The following is a 19,587-nucleotide window of genomic DNA, read 5'->3' on the forward strand; positions in this document are numbered from 1 at the left end:
AGTTCACATTAGTATAAATCGAGTTTGGTAAATTAGCGCAGTCCAGTCCAGATCCATCGCCAGGGTAGGCCAAAGCTTGTCTTGCTTCACTGCAGTTGATATAAATGTGATCTGTCTACAATCCAAGCAAAATATGAATATGTTAACTGTTTTGTGCAGGTATATTTAATTAATTCATTTATATTAACTGTAAAGTATAAAATGTAAAACTCAGTCTGACTTACCTCATTTTCGTCTCTTTTAAAAAGTTGACCAGAAGCAGCAGTGTTGGTTTTACTTGTAAGATTACAGTGTTTGTTCAGAGCCCTGAAAAAGACACAAGAACATCCATCATATCAAAAGTGCTCATGGATTGGTTTTTAATTTGAAGCCACACAGATGGCAAGTTGTTAAAAAAAGAAGAAAAAAAAGAACTGGAATGGTCAGTTAACAAAAACAACAAAATGTGGGTCATTATTTGGGTCAAGCCAAAAATTAAATTCACACTCCATACTCCAATTAAAATGGGGGCTGTATAGCTGCGCAAAGTGAGTTGTTCTACCCTACCCTCACATAACAAAAGAGGAAACGCACAGTCCCTCCATTCAATGGCAAATGTACATTTCAAAACCCCAAACAAAATGCAGGATCTGTAACCAGAAAAATCAAAACCTCTAGTCAAGAGTGCCATTCATTTTCTCAGTTACACTTTTCTTTTCTCTAATATTAGAACTATACCGAGCCGTCTGATAACATCAAGGGCAATGGCTGAGGAGGAGATCTGGGGCATAGTTCACAGACAGACAGGAAGTCAGGACATAGTCAAGATCAACATAAATGGTGCATTTAGCAAGGCTAGTGCTACGGGGGTCAACCGACAGGACAGAGGACACAGGGTTTCGTGAGGAAATCTTTATTTGCACCCAAGACACACGTGCCAGACTCAGCAGCTTCCTCCCAGCAGAGACCTCTTGCTGGTGTGCAGCCGCTCTTTATGAAGCCAGGCAGGGTGGAGAGGTTGATTGGGCACAGGTGTGCCCAATCAGCTGAGTGGCTGCTCCTCCACCCTGCCACAGTGCAGAATAACTTGACTTTACTATCGATAAAAGTTTAGCAAAACAAAAATCGGCAGTCGTTCACTTTCCATTCTAAATTAAACATTGCAAGTTCTGCATCAGACTGCATTTCTTTGCTGTCCATGAGCTTTCTCCAGAGGGGGAAAGTACTGCCAATATTTACTCAAGTTTAAGCCTTGTTTTTATCTGCTCTTTATTTACGTTCCGGACAAGGTTTTTTTCCTCATACCGGGTGATTATGGCGGTGGTAAAAGTCTGTTCCCGAGAGTTTCAGCCATCCTTGCTGTTCTGTTTACCTACCCTAAACTGGTAGCTTGGGGGAGGTACCTACATGACACACAGTTCAAGTACATCCACAAACTGCGCAACTTCTTTGAGTCATCATGTTGTGGCTGCTTTGTTGCTTGCTATTATGAGACCGGACGGACCCAAGCTCATTATTCAGCACGCTAAACCGGTAGATAGCCCAGCAGCCAAATACATAGTCATTCATTTTTGTGACATGACTTTGATTTCTTCTCAGTCCCTTGTTGTTTCTAGGTTATTTAGGGATATTCTAATCTACAATGTTACACATGGCTCCTTTAAGTAAATGACCTTGTGGCTCAAGAATTGAAGATATTTTTTGTTTCTGTGCATGAAAACCTGATCAACAAATAATGACAAATGGGATCAGCATTTATGTCCCAAAATAAAAAAAAGAAAAACATATAAATAGAAGTGAATGTAGTAGTACAATTCTTACAATAGATTACATTTTTTGTATCCCAAACTGCTCACCTACCTTGCCACAAACAGCAGAAGGCACGCTACTAATAAAACAGCACATGTGCTGATGAAAATTGGCAACAACACGCCATCTGAAACGCACAATGAAAAGATAAACATTACAATATGCAGTTTTGTGACAATATTAATGAATAATAGAAAGTTAGTTATCAAGTTTTTTTAAAAACATCTGGCCTCATTGACACTATTCCTCCTTAAAGAGTTCATAAATTAAAACCTACATTTCCAGTTCATTTGATATTTTTAGACTCTTGTTTTTTTGCTGATATGAAAATAAGCTAAAACCAAGCTTAATGTATAAACAAGATAATTCTAGGCACACAATATTCTTGCCACAAGGGATACTAATCCTTCAGTGTCAAAATATTTACTATTTGGAGAGACTGTTCTCAGAGAAATCGGGATGTTCTACGAGCTTGATCTGCATCATTCTTAAAGGGTATAAAACCCCAAAACATCTCATTTTACAAACTCTTATGGAAAGAGAACTTCATGTTAAGATGACAGATGATGGTTGGAATGAAAATCCCCCAAACATTGAGGTTCTGTAACCCAGTAAGGCCCATGTAACTTAAGTGGGCCTATATATCCCACTCAATTCCATAAATTCAGTCCTTATTCATCTCCTCTCTTGCCCAGTGGAGATGTATAAGAATTCATTATTTAAGAATAAATTAATTAATTTTAATATCATTTTACTTTTTTAATAATTTTGTTTTTCTTGTATATTAAAAATGTAATAAACATATGCTCAAAAGACTTATTGTTTATACTGTTGTGTTTTTGCAACCAATCTAAGTGAAATTTTACTTTCTCACTTTTCTGACTTCATCTCGTGGGCTAGAGTGGTTTGATCTATATTTTATACAAAACTTTCAAGGCATTCATCAGTTATTTTACACATTGCAATGTCCTCGGTGGAGATCAAACATTATACAGTATACGGTACATATAGGAAAATGTAGATTATAAAATGGGCTTAAATAAAATGTATGAAAAGAAAACTAAATAAGGGTTGAGCAACACTTGCTTCTGTCTTGTGTAAAAGCCTCTGAACCATAATTTGCTGTTTTGACTAAAACACAATTTTATTTGAGGAATACATTTTGTTCTATGCTATTTTTGCCCTGAACTCTGTGGTAAATGTTATGAATTAGATGCAGTTGTTTAATATGTGACGTGGGTAGTTATATGCAAAACAGACCTAGACTTTCTGAAGACTGAAGACTGTTGACACAAAACTGATGACTGGATGATCCCCGAGAGTTGAAGCCGCGGCAGAGCAAGGTGGAAAGATCTCTGTCCTGTGGCTGATTCACTGTGATGATGCTCCTCACATGTTTCTCATTTGAAGAATCTGTGCCCATGAGAAACCTGCCAGATTGATTGACATGTTGTCCATCCAAATACCAATGCAGAGAAGGAGAAGGATTTCCTGCAGTCTCACAGGAACAGTTGAGCTGGTCTGCAGTTTTGGTGCAGCCAGATGAGAGCAGGATCTGGGGAGGAACTGTAACGATAGTAGAGAAAAAGGTTAACTGAATCAATGTCAAAAAGTCCTGAAAGAAATTAAAACGTGTTGACAATAATTCTGGAAAAGCGGGGAAGATGATCACGATCATACATACACTGAACATCTAATTCATAGCTTTCAGAGCGTCCGTCTCCGAGGTCATTTCCAGCTTTGCAGAAGAAGAACCTGTTAACAGTTGATGCTGTGATGGTTAAAACACGTCCAGTCCCAATAACAGTCTCCTGGTGTCCATCAGCTCTGTACCAGGTGTAGCTCTTTACTGGAGGGTTGGCATCACTACTGCATGTCAGAGTCACAGCTGTGTTCTCTGGTACTGAACCAGATGGACTGGCAGAAACTTTGGTGTTTTTAGGTGAATCTGGAAACAAAAAAGTTACTAAAAATTAAAAAATTACAAGTTGCTATGAGATCATTCTTAAAAGATGTTCTATGTTACCATGGAACACGTGTTCCAGGAACCCCTGATCTTTTTAGTCATATTTGTTACAGGTATGAGGTAACCATTTAAGAGTAGCCGCTGAATTTCTGTATAATCTGAACAAATTATTTAATCTCAAAATAGGGTGTTTGCAAGAGGTTTATTTCACAGAATAAAAAGGGTTTCCATTTTTTAAGCTAGATTATGCAATAAGTACTGTGTGTGTGTGTGTGTTTAAAACAACCTAAATAAAAGATTAATACATAAAATATAAATTATAAAAAAAGATATAGTTTAGATGTTTTTTTTACTACCCTGTTTTTGTTAATTTGATAAATTAAATTTCTTGATTTAAAAATCCATTTCTTGATTTAAAATTAATTTTAACCCGTCTTTGTGTATGAAATGTGTCTAAATTTGCATCCACTTTCCTTAAAAACTTACCTTTGACAACAATATTCACAGATGTATCTTTATAAGTATATTTCAGACTGTTGGGACAATGCAGTCTGAAGTAATATGTATCCAACTGATTAAGACACAAGTTATTAAAGGTTGTGGTGCAGTTTTTATTTGTCAAGTCTCCTGTCGTTTTTCCAGTTAACTTTGAACCAGTGTCAATGGAGTCATCATCTTTACTTTTCCAAATCGCTTTGCAATCAGAGTTTAGCTCATGTTGATATTTGTCATCTATGTCAAAGGATGAAGGGATGGTCAGGAGGGATCCAGCCATGACCTCCACAGTCTGAGGCAGAGAGATATTCCACCATCCACACTGAACACCTGAAGCAAAAAAGCAAAAATCACAAATCTTCAATAAAACAATGCAGCATTTTACAGCAGCACAGTAGCTGGCATTTTTCTTTCATTTCCTTTAAAGGATGACTTAAAACATGTCTTTAAATCAGAATAAAGTATCATAATATAGATGAATAGATTTATATTTAACTTCATTTCTGAATGTTACAGATATCAATATCCTGATAAATAAATGATTAAAATTACATTTGTAGATTTGGATATTCTTTTTTTCAAACCCAAATTTTGATGGATGGTAAGTTAACTCACCCCGAATCACACATATGAGAAGGAGAGTCAGAGCTGCAGCCATCTTTGTTTTCAAAAGAGTCTGTAGTTTACACAAGAAACAGGTTACATGTTTGGTTCATTACATTTGATAAGAACAAACTGATAACTCACATTTAAATAATTTGAAAACAGATCAAACGTTAGTATGTCCATCCTTATAACCTGCAGTGTTTATGAACAGGAGGATATGATCATTCCCATGAAATTATTTATAAAATACTGAAACTTTGATATATATATTAATTGTTTAAATCTATACATTTTGATATATAAAAACTCAAGATCAACAATAATTGAGCTCATGCCCTTGTTTCCTCATAAAAAAATATTTTGAAAGCTTTTTAAATTCCATTCACATTTCGATGAATATTCAATTCACTCAAAATATAAATTTTTAATCTATAATTTTCTTAATTGTTGTAAAAGTTGTATGATGTTAAATATATGATTACTTACGAAGCCTTGAGTCGTGCAGAAAAGTTTGCTTCCTTTGAAGTGAGCTTACGTTCGAAGACGACACAAATGTCATCTAAAGAAAGGAGGAACTTCCGCGAAAAGGCAACATTGTTGAAAGTGTGATGCGCTTGAACCTATAAGTTGCTATCAGCAGCACCTTCTTTTTCACACCAGGGTCTCTGCTGCCCACAGATTGCCGACTTTGCATTGTCCGTGTAGCGTGTGTGTTGCATGTGGTTTGATGAATTTTCACCTCACGATTTGTTTCTTCACACTGCATCTTATTCAGCTGCAGAGCTGCTACTGCATGTTTTTTAACGGAGCAATGTCCTTAGCAAAGGCCTTCTTTATTTTTTTTTAAGAATTTCTGCTGCTCATCTTAGATTGCTGACCTTGAACTACTTCTGAAAAACACATTAAATTATCTTGAATGTGTTTTTTCCAACTAGGTGAATAACTGGACTGAAACTGAGTGTCTAAGTTACCAAGAATAACACTTGAGAGATGATCCAGATTTCAGTAGATTTAATTAAACAGTTGCATGCAAATTGCCCAGAACATACATGAGGCGTCATGATGCAGAATGACAATGAAACAAAGGAAGCATACTGATTTTATGGCACAAAGGACGAATACTTCTTACGATTCGAGTAGACAAAAACATCTTCAAGGTCAGTGTTCATTTTTTGGAGCAGACTACCAGTCCGTACATTTAGTTGGGACATGGCTATATTTTGCTGATCTCAGCAGTTTTGGTTTAATCAAGTGGCCAAGGCTAAGTTTTCCATCACACTTTCCAACTTCTAAAAGCAGATTGTTGATCAAACACACAGCAGTTGTGAAATGATAATGTCTGATCCTGATGATGATATAGCCAGTGAGTTTTAAATTGTTAGTTGAGCTGTTTCTAGCCTCATGAGGCCCTTAGATTAGAATCTGTTAGGGCTTCTTCTCTTTTGTAAAACTCCGATGTAATGGGTGAATGGGTTGCAAAAACCATAGAATAGATCTGTGGCAATTCATTGGTCTGTTAGATTTAAAGAAAACCAAAACACAGATTTGTAAATCTAATATTTAAATTCAATTTGAGCTAGAAACCATGTGTTCAGGTCAAATTTGAAATATCTTAATAGTTTTATCTCTGAAAAATGTAGTTAATTTGACCTCTGCCCAACAGAGTCTCTTTCCTACGTACGGGATCCATCCATCGTAGATCGCAACAGGGACCAAGACAGAGTTGACAACCTTTGATTCAGATTCTTACTTGCTACAGTTGACTTTGAAAATTTCTCCTTTCACTACTTCCCTCTACATAGAGATAATAGGAACATGTCTCTCTGGAAGTCAAAGTAAAGTGATTTAAAAATAAATAAATACATGAAAACCCAATAAAATCCCATTTCTACATTACAATATTTCATTTTCTACCAAAATTATGTGTTTGATTCAAGTTCTCCTCTTATGTCACCTTGAGCATAATTTTAGTAAAATGTTGACTGATCGTGGAAGATTGATTCTTTCAGGTGTGTCCAGCTACTTGATTTTTAAACTCCCAGAGGCCATCAGACTAAATGCAACCCATTTCTTTAAACAGATTGATAGTGTATGTACCAACAATGATCATAACAGTTTGATCATAAAATCTCTGGATGCTAAGTTCTTGATCACATCGACTTTTAGGTTGTTGTCCGCTGTCTTCACATCATCAGCCATCTCAGCCTCTCATCTGCTGCAGAACTGACAAGAAAGAGGTGAAAGAAGTCATGAAAGACACCTTAGGGAAACATATGACACACAGCTGGGAAATCTCACAAACAGAGATGTTCTGAATAGTTAACTACTAAAATGTTTTCTGTTGAATTTAGAGCCATTCACCATTTCAGACTGATGATTACCAAATAGTTTTTAAAATGATCAAAATGACTTACCAGCCTTGTGGGAAGAACACTAGTCTTTTAATGGGAAGTAGAGGAAGACACTCCAATCTAATGCAAAGTAATGAGCCCATGACCTCTGCTGAGAGGAGAGAAGGTAAAAAAAGAGGAAACCATACAAGAGAAAAGTCAAACAAGTTCTACAAAACATACAGACATATGATGTGGTTGGATTGATAGTTTTACATTAGCATCCTACAAAAACAAAAGAATCTAATCGAGAACATTTTAAAATGGGAAAAAAAAAATCTGGATGATTCTGGGAGAAGAAGTTCACCTAGCAACACATGTGGAATGTTTTACAGGTGATACAGGTGTACACACCTGTATCATGTCGCAACTTAAAGAAAAGTCTCTTGGCGCCATGGCCGAAACCGAACAGGAAGTCGGCCATTTTCAATTAATCGTGTAATTTTTGCGCAATTTATGCCATTCCTTCGGCAGTTAATATGGCCCGAACCGTAACGTGCACCCAGGTGTGTTATACATCAAAATGTGCGTCTCCATCCTGCGACAACGCGCATTACTTTTCTCTTTCAAAAGCGTTACCGTGGCAACGCTAGACGTCAAAAAGCGTGCACACCCTTCACCTGATTGCTTCAGACAGAAAAAACTTTGTGCCTCAAGCCCCACAATACGGTATGACGTACATGAACGAAAATCGGTACACACCTGTATCATGTCGCAACTTAAAGAAAAGTCTCTTGGCGCCATTGCCGAAACCGAACAGGAAGTCGGCCATTTTGAACACTTTGAATTAATTGCATAATTTTGGCGCAATTTATGCCATTCCTTCGGCAGTTAATACGGCCCGAAACGTAGCGTGCACCCAGGTGTGTTATACATCAAAATGTTCGTTTCCATCCTGCGACAATGCACATTACTTTTCTCTTTCAAAAGCGTTACCGTAGCGACGCTAGACGCCAAAAAGCACGCCCCCTCCTTCATCTGATTGGTCCATATTTGATAGTTCCCCAAAAGTCGCCAAATTTTGCACGCAAGCCAGGCCTGGCGATAAATTTGATATTTCATGGTTTGCATTAATGGGCGTGGCAAAATGGCTCAACAGCGCCTCCTAGAATACTTTTCTCTGCCATAACTTTTGAATGGTTTGACATAGAGAGTCGTGGGTGGTGTCATCAGACTCGGTATTGAGCCTTTGACCATAATTGGTGAAAATTAGCCCCACCCCTTCTTCTGATTGGTTGTCCCTATTTTCTGCTATAACTTTTGAATGGTTTTACATAGACAGTCGTGGGTGGTGTCATTGGACTCGGTATTGAGTCCTTGACCTTCATTGGCCTGAATTAGCCCCGCCCCTTATTCTGATTGGTTGTCCCTATTTTCTGTTATAACTTTGAAATGGTTTGACATAGAGAGTTGTGGGTGGTGTCATCGGACTCTTTTTTGAGTACTTGACCTTCATTGGTGCAAATTAGCCCTGCCCCTTCTTCTGATTGGTCGATATTTCATAGTTCCTATTTTCGGCCATAGCTTTTGAATGGTTTGACATAAAGAGTCGTGGGTGGTGTCATCGGACTTAGTTTTGAGTCCTTGACCTTAATTGGTGCAAATTGCTCGCGCGAGGGCCCGTTCATCGCTGCTTGCAGCTTTAATTATTATTACCATTATTATTATTATTATTAATATTTGTCCCACTGGAAAAGCTGGTGTCAGTGACAACAGACGGGCCATCATTCAGGCTTCATTGCCCACTGCAGAGGTGACACGGACTTTCCTAAGTTATTTCATTACCACAGCATCATCTGCCAGCAGGTGTAAAAGTTGTGAAGCTCAACATCCTGCCAGGCCGGAGATTCCCTTCATGCAAGGCCTTGATGACGTATTTCCCTTTGCATGTCTTGCATAGGACTCTCGACCTATGCGGCCTGGTGATTGTGGCCACAACGCCGGGTGAGTGTTGTGATCTCGAATAAATACCTCTCTATACCTCCATTCAGTCTCCTCTATCACAGCGGGGGTTCCTGCAGGGTGACTGACAGCCTGTGGGAGGGTGTACCCTTCATAATTTTCCATCAGTCTTGGTTGTTGCATTCATCGGTGTGGACATACATCTTCACTTGGGGGAACATAAGCCATTATCACTTTGTAATTACCTTATCCGGCTCCAAAGACCATATGTTTTGGAGGCTTAATGATTAACAGTTGTAGACTGGCTTTCTCTGTATTTTAATTGTGAAGAGAGTGTCAGAATTTAAATGAAGAGGCAGGAATCAGTCAATTTCCTTTACAGTGCTTTAATCCAGTCTAGAGAGTGCACTTACAGATGTGTTGTGTGTGTGTGGTTCTGGAATAAACCAAAGAATAATAGAAAGCAATGAACATATGTTTAACCATAGCACACAATCCAAATAATAATGTAATTAGCATGAACATCATATACAGAGATAATATGCATGAGATACTATCACATTTACCTGGAAACAAAGAAAACAGTCTGTGACATTCAGATAACATAACTAATGACTTTTGAACGATTAGCGAAGTAAATAACACTGCTGGAAATACTCACCAGCAGACTTATAAAATATAACAACAAAGTAGTGCTTCCAATAAACAACAATATAACTCACATTTCTCTGGACGCACATTGAACCACAAACATCAGATTCATGACACAAAGTAACATAACAGCTTCATCCACATCATCCAGCTTCTCATCATTGTCTCTCTTCTTCTACCACACGATAAGCGGCACTCAGCAGGATCGAGTGCAGCAGCCCCCCCCTGGTGGCCGGATGTTCTCAAATCAACCACTCTGTCATGCAAACCTTCAGACCAGTGCTACATATTTGATTATAAGTACAAATGTGGGGATTTTGAAGTTCTGATTATTTTTATACCTGATCATTTCTACAGATGTGGGACTTCATCATTTGCTAAAAGTGTTATGGGGGTTAATTTTGCATTAATGAGACTTGATTTGAAGATGTTCATGATTTGCTACTAAAATGTTACATAAGTGATGATTTGAAAATTGGAATTAAATGGATTAAGAATAAAAAATGTTTCGTGTTGAAATGTTTCCTAGGATGATAAATCAATTTGACAATTATTGGGCGGAAATGTTGAGGCAGCGCTTTTAATTAATGAATATCAAATATTGTCATCAAAGGGGAACTTTATTCAAAAAGTAGCCCTTCTTAGTACAGTGTAAAATCAACAAGCCTAACCCCCGGGACCCTGAACATGAAGAAGCAGTTCTAGACGATTGATGGATCATCTTATTCATCAACACTTTACCATGACAGAGACCTGAACGTCCAGTAGTGACGTCCTGGTTGGAACAGGAAGCTCTGACTGGAAACAGACAGAAGAACAACATGTGGTTCCTGGAATGACAGCAGCTTCCACCTTTAAAGGACTGGAAGAGGAAGAAGTTTCCAAGGAATCATTCAGAACAGTTTCACCAACATGTGATTCAGGTGTTGTGATGGAAACAGAGACAGACATGTACAGACTCAACTATCAGTCCAACAGAGACAGTTTATCTGACAGAAGACTCTTGAGACTGAACTCAACACAGAGACACCGAAGAACCAGGATTGAACCAGAACCTGAACCCAGGATAGAGAGGTTCAGTGAATGTGGTGTTAAAGGTGTGGAGGTGGATAAGTCTGTCAGAGGAGACGCTGTAGAAGGAGTTCCAGCAGGAACATCCACATACACTGCTACTCTGTCAGAGACTGAGGAAGATGAAGATGTTACTCTGTTATTGTGCCAGACATGGTACTGACCATCATCAGAACAGTGCAGACTCCAGGAATGATCGTTCCTTCCAAACACACAGTCATCAGAGTTTCCTTTCCTGCTGATTCTTCTGTAACTCACTGATATCTCAACTCTTCCTCTCCTCTCGACCTCCCAGTAACAGCGACCCGTCAGAACTTCTCTAGTCAGCAGCTGATCCCAGACATCAAACCTGTCTGGATGATCAGGATATGACTGATCCTCCTTCACACGTGTAATCTTCCTGTTGTTGTCAGACAGTTTGATGCGTTTGTGGACTGTGTTTGTGTCGATAGTGAGCTGACATGAATCTGATGGAGAGAACAAACAATTTAGCTGAAGATATTATTGATCTGTCATTGATCATTGATGGACTCATGAATGAGTGATGTGTCATTGTGAAGATGGTTGAATGTGTGAATGAAATAAAAACACACTTACACTTCCTCAGACCTGGTGTCAACCATCGTTGTCCAGCAGGCTTCACCCTGAAAGGAGGAGGGGGGTCAGACCAGCACAGTCTCTTTCAGCAAACATGGACATTACATGGCTGTCACACACTGATGAATGAACAGTCCAAAAACTTGGACAGATGCACTTGAATGCAGCATCTCTGAAGTCCTGTCCTGTGGTTGTCACGTTCCAGCACAGTTTGAACACATTCTTTTCATCTGATTTCATCTTTGTTGAATCAGGAGCAGGAGGAGACCATGTCATGGATGAGTGAAGGTGCAGCTGTTGTTGCGCTGTGATGGGCCTGAAAACCACACTGCTGTGGTTCTGCGATGTTTACTGGGTCAAGAACGGTTTAGAGTTGTGAACTGCATCTATCAGCTCTGCTGCAGCACCAGATGAGCTGCAGCAGCTTCATCTGCTGAAAGATCTCTTTTCAAAGTGTCATGGAAAAAAATCTGACATTATATGGTGTGTAACAAAAGGCCAAGAGCTGTAAGGAACAGGATGAGAAGGGGGGGGGGGATATAAAACATGTAAATGCAGATGAAAGGGTCACATCTCTTTTGTAATGTACACCTTCCTTAAAGAGGACCAGCATCCAGGTGTCGGGTGCAGGTATCTGTATTTTACTCTGTGCAATTAATACAAATTGCCACAACAAAATCCAGAGAGCCACAAAAATGATGTCCACCACAACACGATGAAGAGTCCAGAACACTGATGTCCTTCTGTCTTCATACCTGAGAGTGTCCAGCCTCCAGCGGGGATCCTCCAGTCCAGCAGACAGAGGCTTCCCTGCTGACTCTCCTGGATGGTTGTAGCTCAGGTCCAGCTCTCTCAGATGGGAGGGGTTGGAGCTCAGAGCTGAGACCAGAGAAGCACAGCCTTCCTCTGAGATCAGACAGCCTGACAGCCTGCAGACACACAACACAACACACATGCAGAGACTCTGAGAGAACTGCTCTGAGACTAAAGCTGACTCTGTCCTCGTGTTCACCTGATGATGGCGCTGAAGGAAAAGTCAGAAGATCAGCAGAAACACATTAACAATCTTTCATGATCAACCACATATCTAACAGTCAACAGTTGAACACTTGGTGGATTCTGACCTGAGAGACTCCAGGTGACAGCATGGACTCTCCAGTCCAGGACACAGCTTCTTCAGTCCTGAATCCTGCAGGTGGTTGTTACTCAGGTCGAGTTCTGTCAGACTGGAGGACTGAGAGCTGAGAACTGAGGACAGATCTGCACAGATGTCCTCTGAGAGATTACAACCACTCAACCTGCAGAGGAGATTAAAGAGAAATGATGAGGTTATTTAAAAGTTGATTATGTCATTTAACAAAGAAATAAATGATATAATATCAATGAATACTGATTATTTCCACAAATAATCATTAAGTATTGATCATAGTGATCGCTGCTTTTCTCTGAATTTAACTGGTTTCCCCCATGAACAGAACATGTGATTGTAATTAAAACAGATGTGTCCGTTTTCGTCCTTACACAACTTTCTTGGAAGCTTTGACCACCGGCAGCAGCCTCCGTAGAACCTCCTCTGATGCTGAGTATTTCTTCAGGTCAAACACCTCCAAATCTTCTTCTGATGACAGTAAGATGAAGCCCAGAGCTGACCACTGAGCAGGAGACAGTTTACCTGTAAAGAAACGTCCAGACCTCAGGGACCGTTGGACCTCCTCCACCAGAGAACCATCGTTCAGTTCATTCAGACAGTGGAATAGGTTGATGCTTCTCTCTGCAGACAGATCCTCACTGATCTTCTTCTTGATGTATTCAACTGTTTCCTGATTGTTCTGTGATCTTCTTTGTTTTGGTTCCAACAGACCTCGTATGAGAGTCTGATTGGTCTTCAGTGAAAGACCCAGGAGGAAGCGGAGGAACAAGTCCAGGTGTCCGTTTGGACTCTGTAAGGCCTTGTCCACAGCACTCTGATAGAGGTCAGTCTCTGTGTTTCTTTGTTCCTCCAGCAGGTTGACTCCAGACCTGATGAAGGTCCAATGGACATGAAGAGCAGCCAGAAACTCCTGAACACTCAGATGGATGAAGCAAAAGACCTGGTCCTGGTACAGACTGCTCTCCTCTCTAAAGATCTGTGTGAACACTCCTGAATACATTGAAGCCTCTCTGACATCAGTGCCACACTCTCTCAGGTCTTGTTTATAGAAGATCAGGTTTCCTTTCTGCAGCTGCTCAAAAGCCAGTTTTCCCAGAGACTCCACCATCTTCCTGCTCTCTGGACTCCAGTGTGGATCCGTCTCAGCTCCTCCATCATACTTGACCCTCTTCACTTTGGCCTGGACCACCAGGTAGTGGATGTACATCTCAGTCAGGGTCTTGGGCAGCTCCCTTCCCTCTCTGGTTTCCAGGACTTTCTCCAGGACCGTAGCAGTGATCCAGCAGAAGACTGGGATGTGGCACATGATGTGGAGGCTTCGTGATGTCTTGATGTGGGAGATGATCCTGCTGGTCTGCTCTTCATCTCTGAACCTCTTCTTGAAGTATTCCTCCTTCTGTGGGTTAGTGAACCCTCTGACCTCTGTCACCATGGAGACACACTCAGGAGGGATCTGATTGGCTGCTGCGGGTCGTGTGGTGATCCAGAGACGAGCAGAAGGAAGCAGGTTCCCCCTGATGAGGTTTGTAAGCAGGACATCCACTGAGGTGGACTCTGTAACATCAGTCAGGACCTCATTGTTGTGGAAGTCCAGAGGAAGTCGACTCTCATCCAGACCATCAAAGATGAACACGACCTGGAACTCTTCAAAGTTGCAGATTTCTCTGGTTTCAGTGAAGAAGTGATGAATAAGTTCCACCAAGCTGAACTTTTTCTCTTTCAGCACATTCAGCTCTCTGAAGGTGAATGGAAGCAGTAACTGGATGTCCTGGTTGGTTCTGCCTTCAGCCCAGTCCAGAGTGAACTTCTGTGTTAGGACTGTTTTCCCGATGCCGGCCACTCCCTTCGTCATCACTGTTCTGATTGGTTCATCTCTTCCAGGTGGGAGTTTAAAGAAGTCTTCCTGTCTGATGGTTGTTTCTGCTCTGTGTGGTTTCCTGGATGCTGCTTCAATCTGTCTGACTTCATGTTCATCGTTGACGTCTCCAGTCCCTCCCTCTGTGATGTAGAGCTCTGTGTAGATCTGCTTCAGAAAGGTTGGGTTTCCTGCTTTAACAATCCCCTCAAACACACACCGGTACTTCTTCTTCAGCTTAGACTTCAACCGCTTTTTACAAAGTGGAGCAAAAGTACCTTAATAAAAGTGGAAAAAAATAAACCAATTAGTGTTTTTTAAAGTTCATCTTAATTCTCCTAAAGAATCAGGATGTGGGCCGACACTGATCAACTCTAACGTTACGATGAGCTCTCCAATATTGAGTGGAATCACTTTTACCACCAAAACACCTGAACATTCAGGACGTGGAAGTGACAAGAACATTTGGGGTCCTGGAGTTTCTAGTACCAGGATGTTAGCAGTAGAGCCGTGATGGGTTGTGGGTTTGTGTGTTGTTGTGTTCTTGTTATGGTGTGGTGTCTGTGAAGTGGATTTTCCAGGTTTAGGATTTGAAAACCCCAGAAAATGATCTGATCAAATAATCTGTAGAACCATCAAGACAATCTGGAGTTCAGCAGGATTCCTGGAAGAGGAAAACCAGGACTACAAACTTCCAGTTATCTTATGTTGTCGGTTAAACATATTAATGCTGTCCTGTACAGGGAGGGTACTACTCTAGGGGGGTGGTACCATGTGGAGGTGAATGTTGGGGCTGATCTGTGAATGTTGTTCATCTCCTGAGTCATTCTGGGTCATTTATCCAGAAGCTTAAATTTTAAGAGAAATCTTCTTACTGCTCTGCAGACGCTCAGCCAGCTTCTCCTGCTTCATTCTCCTCAGGAAGTTCACTGTGATCTTCACAAACGTCTCTCTGTTGCTCCTCCTCTGCTCTTCATCCTCACCCTCCAACAAATGCTCTAGGGATTCTGGGTAATCTGGACTCAGACCCCTCTGGATCTTCTTCAGCTCGTTCTTCACAAAAATGACAATGTTTTCCTCCAGCAGCTGGAACAGAAGACCACATGAAGGACACAATCAGACTGAAACCACGGAGACAAACATCAGACCCATGTTGGACAGACTGACAGTCCACCGGTCTCCAGAGACCAGCATAGAGACAAACATTAGACCCATGTTGGACAGACTGACAGTCCACCAGTCTCCAGAAACCAGCATGGAGACAAACATCAACAGAACAGGTGGAGAAGCAGTTGTTGTTCATGTACAGACCAGAAATATGGAGTCCATCTGTGTCTGATGCTGCTGGACAGACGGACGGCTGGGAGGCTCTGACCTCTGCTGGTCCACTCTGTGGAGGAAGCAGGAATAATTAGCTCACATCATGTCTGTCCTCACAGAGACAAACACACGCTGAAGGTCCATGAAGTCCTGTTTGGATGAGGACAGTCCATCATAGGACTGGTGGTGGTGAATGTTTACTAGTCCTGCTGATCCACCGATAATTTACACATGACCTGGGTGAGAGCTCTGCTCATTCACATATTCACAAGATCCAGTTCTGCTACAAGAAAAGTTACGAGATTAAGAAAACAAACGGACAACTGATGGAGACATAAAGCAGTGATTAACTCTGGATCATCATCAGGATCAGTCCTCTGGAAGGTAAGACCTCCAGATGTGTCAACCAGAGGAAAACGCTCATGACAGGAGATGAAGATCTATGAGGAGGAAGCTCAGATCACCATCAGGTGATGGAGGACCACAGGGGTCCAGGACTACATGGATATACTCAGGAAGAAACATGTGGACATTTCCTAACAAGAGGACTGGTTTAAATACATTTAATGCATGTAAAAACATCTCACCTCTCTGCAGAACACTGTTGGTCTCCTTTAAAGTTAATAAATGTATCATTTGACCTGTCGCTGCTCAAGGACAAACAGCTGGGTTCATGTTCAAGAGAGTCTCTTTTCCTGATAGAAGACAAAAGTTCAAAATGTACATTTATATGAAAAATAAATTATACAGATAAAAATATTTAGTCTAATTAAAAAGTATTAAACATAAATCCTTGGCAGTGTTCGGATACACACCTCTTTACAGCAGAACGTTGGTCTCCTTTAAATTCAATTGGCAGCCCTTTTGACCTGTCGCTCTTCAAGGACACACAGCTGGGTCCAGGTTCTGGTCCGGGTCCAGGTCCAGGTTCAGGTCCAGGTCCAGGTCCAGGTCCAGGTCCAGGTCCAGGTCCAGGTCCAGGTCCAGGTCCAGGTCGATTCCTATGATTACAATGTTTGGTGAGGTGAGTCTTGAGCTCTTGAGCTCCGACAGAAGAGTCACGGACAGTTAGAGATGCTCATCTCACCTCTTAGCTTTGCCCCGACTCTCATGTTCCCCACACAGAGAGGTTTTAGAGGGAGGGACTCCCTCCTCTCTGTCCTCACACTGATCCATTTTGCTGAATTCACATCCACATCAGCTCAAACACACATCTTCATCTGCAGAGAAAACACACATCACTGGTGCTGCACACAGATCTATACCTCGATCCTGCTCTGGTTTGTTGTCCATTCTTTTGTGTGTTTTTTTGCTTCTACTGAGCAGTAGAGGTCACTTGGCTCTATTTTTATTTTTCTTTCTTTCTTATCCTTCAAATGCTGGAAAAGGTCCCAAAGTAATCAGCCTGTCCTCCACCAAGTCAGTCCATCAGGACTAACATGCTGTAACTAGCTGGAACAAGTGTGAAACAACAATGAGGTGATTCTGTGAACAGAGTTTTTACTGCAGAAACTTGAAAATCTTGTTACTGTAAACATGAGGAAGTTCAGAGATTGATCTGCAGAGACAAAGGTTAAATGTACAAAGATAAGCAGGGATAAACATGTCGAATCCAGTGCAAACAAGTAATATGTGAGAGGAGCTGTGATGATTGACAGAGTCCAGAGTCCAGAGTGCTGGGTAAGGGGGAGTTTGCTTGTCTCTGATCTGTGGGTGCAGCAGGTGGCTGCCTCACGAGCTTTGGACCTTAACATTTTTTTGCACGCACCACACCGATGACGTAAAGGAAAGGTCTTAACGCAAAGTTCTTCTTTTCTATGTTTACTTCAAAAACGGAAAAAACATACAAAATACAGAACCAAATCCTTAACTTTTGTAAATAAAATAAAGTATGCTGGTCAAAAGACTGTTACTCAAAGGTCCAGGGACTTTCACTTTCACTTTCACTGTATATTTGTTCTACATACAGCAGCCAAAAGAAATGTAGTATTCTGCTTTGAACAAATATCTAAACCAACCAAACCAAAGGAATCTTACAAAAAGTATTAATCCTCTTAAACATAAATCACATTCATGCAAAACGGCTATAACAGATTAAAAATAAATCCAATATAAATATTGTCATCTAACAATCATGTAGATTTGTCTTCAGACCAGGAATGATCAAAGTCTGCAGTAAGTACCTTCTCCAACCGTGACGGAGCAGAAACTGACAGGAAAGTTCCCCAAGACAAAGTTCAAACTTACAATTTCTTCAAACTGTCCAAAGAGTTGAAGATGAAGATTCTGCAGTCTGAACAAAACCCACTGAGACGCAACTGAACTGATCCTGGAATTAGTCAGATCTGCACCTGCGGAGGAGGAGGAGGAGGAGAATGGACAGATAGGAGGAGGAGGAGTCTAATAAATAATCTGTGTGGCCGGGTGGAGAGGTTGACGGGACACGCACCTGTGTCCCATCCACCTGAGTGGCTGCCACGCCTCCACCCGGCCTGCCTTTTATAAGGCAGAGCTGGACAGCAGCAAAGAGGTCGGAGGAGCTGCTGTCATGTTTTGTGCACTGTGTGTGGGGTGTTTAAGTGACAAATAAAGGGTCTGCACGAAGCTCTGTGTCTCTCCGTCCTTCGGTCGGGCCCCCGTGGCACGCACCCTGCCACAATCTGTCTGAATTTGAAAATGAAGGTGACAATTTATATTGAAGGTTGTTAATTCAACTAAATTATTCAGTAAATGAACTGAGATTTTTTTAGGTGTATTCATTCATTTTGGTTCATCATTGTTCAGAATAAATCCCATGACGTGTTTCTACCAACAATGTCCATCCAGCGGTCAGCTGTTGGGATATATTGTGTGTGATATCATCAGAAATGCCACATGTGGAGTGATTCATCGGGGGCGTGACACGTTTTGATGTTCAAAACTTAGCCATAAAGCATTTACTGTATATATATCGCTTCAACTGAGTGTCATTACTGCAGACACCGATAATAACTTGTAGCATTCCTACTTAATTAGGGCCCGAGCACTTACAGTGCGAAGGCCCTATTGTATCCGTAGGAATTTTTTTCCTTGTTTTTTATTTTTTTATTTTCTTTTTCCGACGAAATGAGGGCCTTTTTGCCCCCCTAAACGTGCCCCAAAAGTCACCAAATTTTGCATTAAAGCCAGGCCTGGTGAAGAATTTGATATTTCATGGTTTGCATTAATGGGCATGGGCTAATGGCTCAACAGCGCCACCTAGAAAACTTTGTGCCTCAAGCCCCACAATACGGTTTGACATACATGCACGAAAATCGGTACACACCTGTATCATGTCGCAGCTTAAAGAAAAGTCTCTTGGCACCATGGCCGAAACCGAACAGGAAGTCGGCCATTTTGAATTAATCGTGTAATTTTGGCGCAATTTATGCCATTTCTTCAGCCGCTTCAGATCCCGAACCGTAACGTGCACCCAGGTGTGTTATACATCAAAATGTGCGTCTGCATCCTGCGACAATGCGCATTACTTTTCTCTTTCAAAAGCGTTACCGTGGCAACGCTAGATGCCAAAAAAGGGCGCCCACCCTTCATCTGATTGGTTCAGACAGATAAAATGTTGTGCCTCAAGCCCCACAATACGGTTTGACGTACATGCACGAAAATCGGTACACACCTGTATCATGTCGCAACTTAAAGAAAAGTCTCTTGGCGCCATGACCGAAACTGAACAGGAAGTCGGCCATTTTTAACATTTTGAATAAATCGTGTCATTTTGGCGCAATTTATGCCATTTCTTCAGCCGCTTCAGAGCACGAAC

General features: G+C 41.1%; 1 protein-coding gene and 1 long non-coding RNA gene across 2 annotated transcripts; both read right to left on the reverse strand.

Annotated features, from left to right (window-relative positions):
- Window positions 1-265: 265 nt before the first annotated feature.
- On the reverse strand, window positions 266-3,168 carry LOC133441103 (uncharacterized). The gene is made up of 3 exons (XR_009782396.1): window positions 3,049-3,168; window positions 1,840-1,915; window positions 266-306 (listed from the first exon to the last, which is right to left on the reverse strand). It is a non-coding gene; the product is annotated as an uncharacterized LOC133441103 (long non-coding RNA).
- Window positions 3,169-10,454: 7,286 nt separating this feature from the next.
- On the reverse strand, window positions 10,455-18,126 carry LOC133437612 (NACHT, LRR and PYD domains-containing protein 12-like). Its single transcript, XM_061717317.1, has 11 exons — window positions 18,039-18,126; window positions 16,879-17,011; window positions 16,607-16,792; window positions 16,379-16,486; window positions 15,783-15,861; window positions 15,347-15,557; window positions 12,988-14,749; window positions 12,591-12,764; window positions 12,222-12,395; window positions 11,467-11,513; window positions 10,455-11,336 (listed from the first exon to the last, which is right to left on the reverse strand). The coding sequence occupies exons 2-11, from the start codon at window positions 16,965-16,967 to the stop codon at window positions 10,765-10,767; spliced, it is 3,402 nt and encodes a 1,133-aa protein (XP_061573301.1). The 5' UTR covers window positions 16,968-17,011; window positions 18,039-18,126; the 3' UTR covers window positions 10,455-10,764.
- Window positions 18,127-19,587: the final 1,461 nt, after the last annotated feature.

The sequence above is a fragment of the Cololabis saira genome, chromosome 3 (assembly GCF_033807715.1).
Source record: "Cololabis saira isolate AMF1-May2022 chromosome 3, fColSai1.1, whole genome shotgun sequence".
NCBI classification, from domain to species: domain Eukaryota; kingdom Metazoa; phylum Chordata; class Actinopteri; order Beloniformes; family Belonidae; genus Cololabis; species Cololabis saira.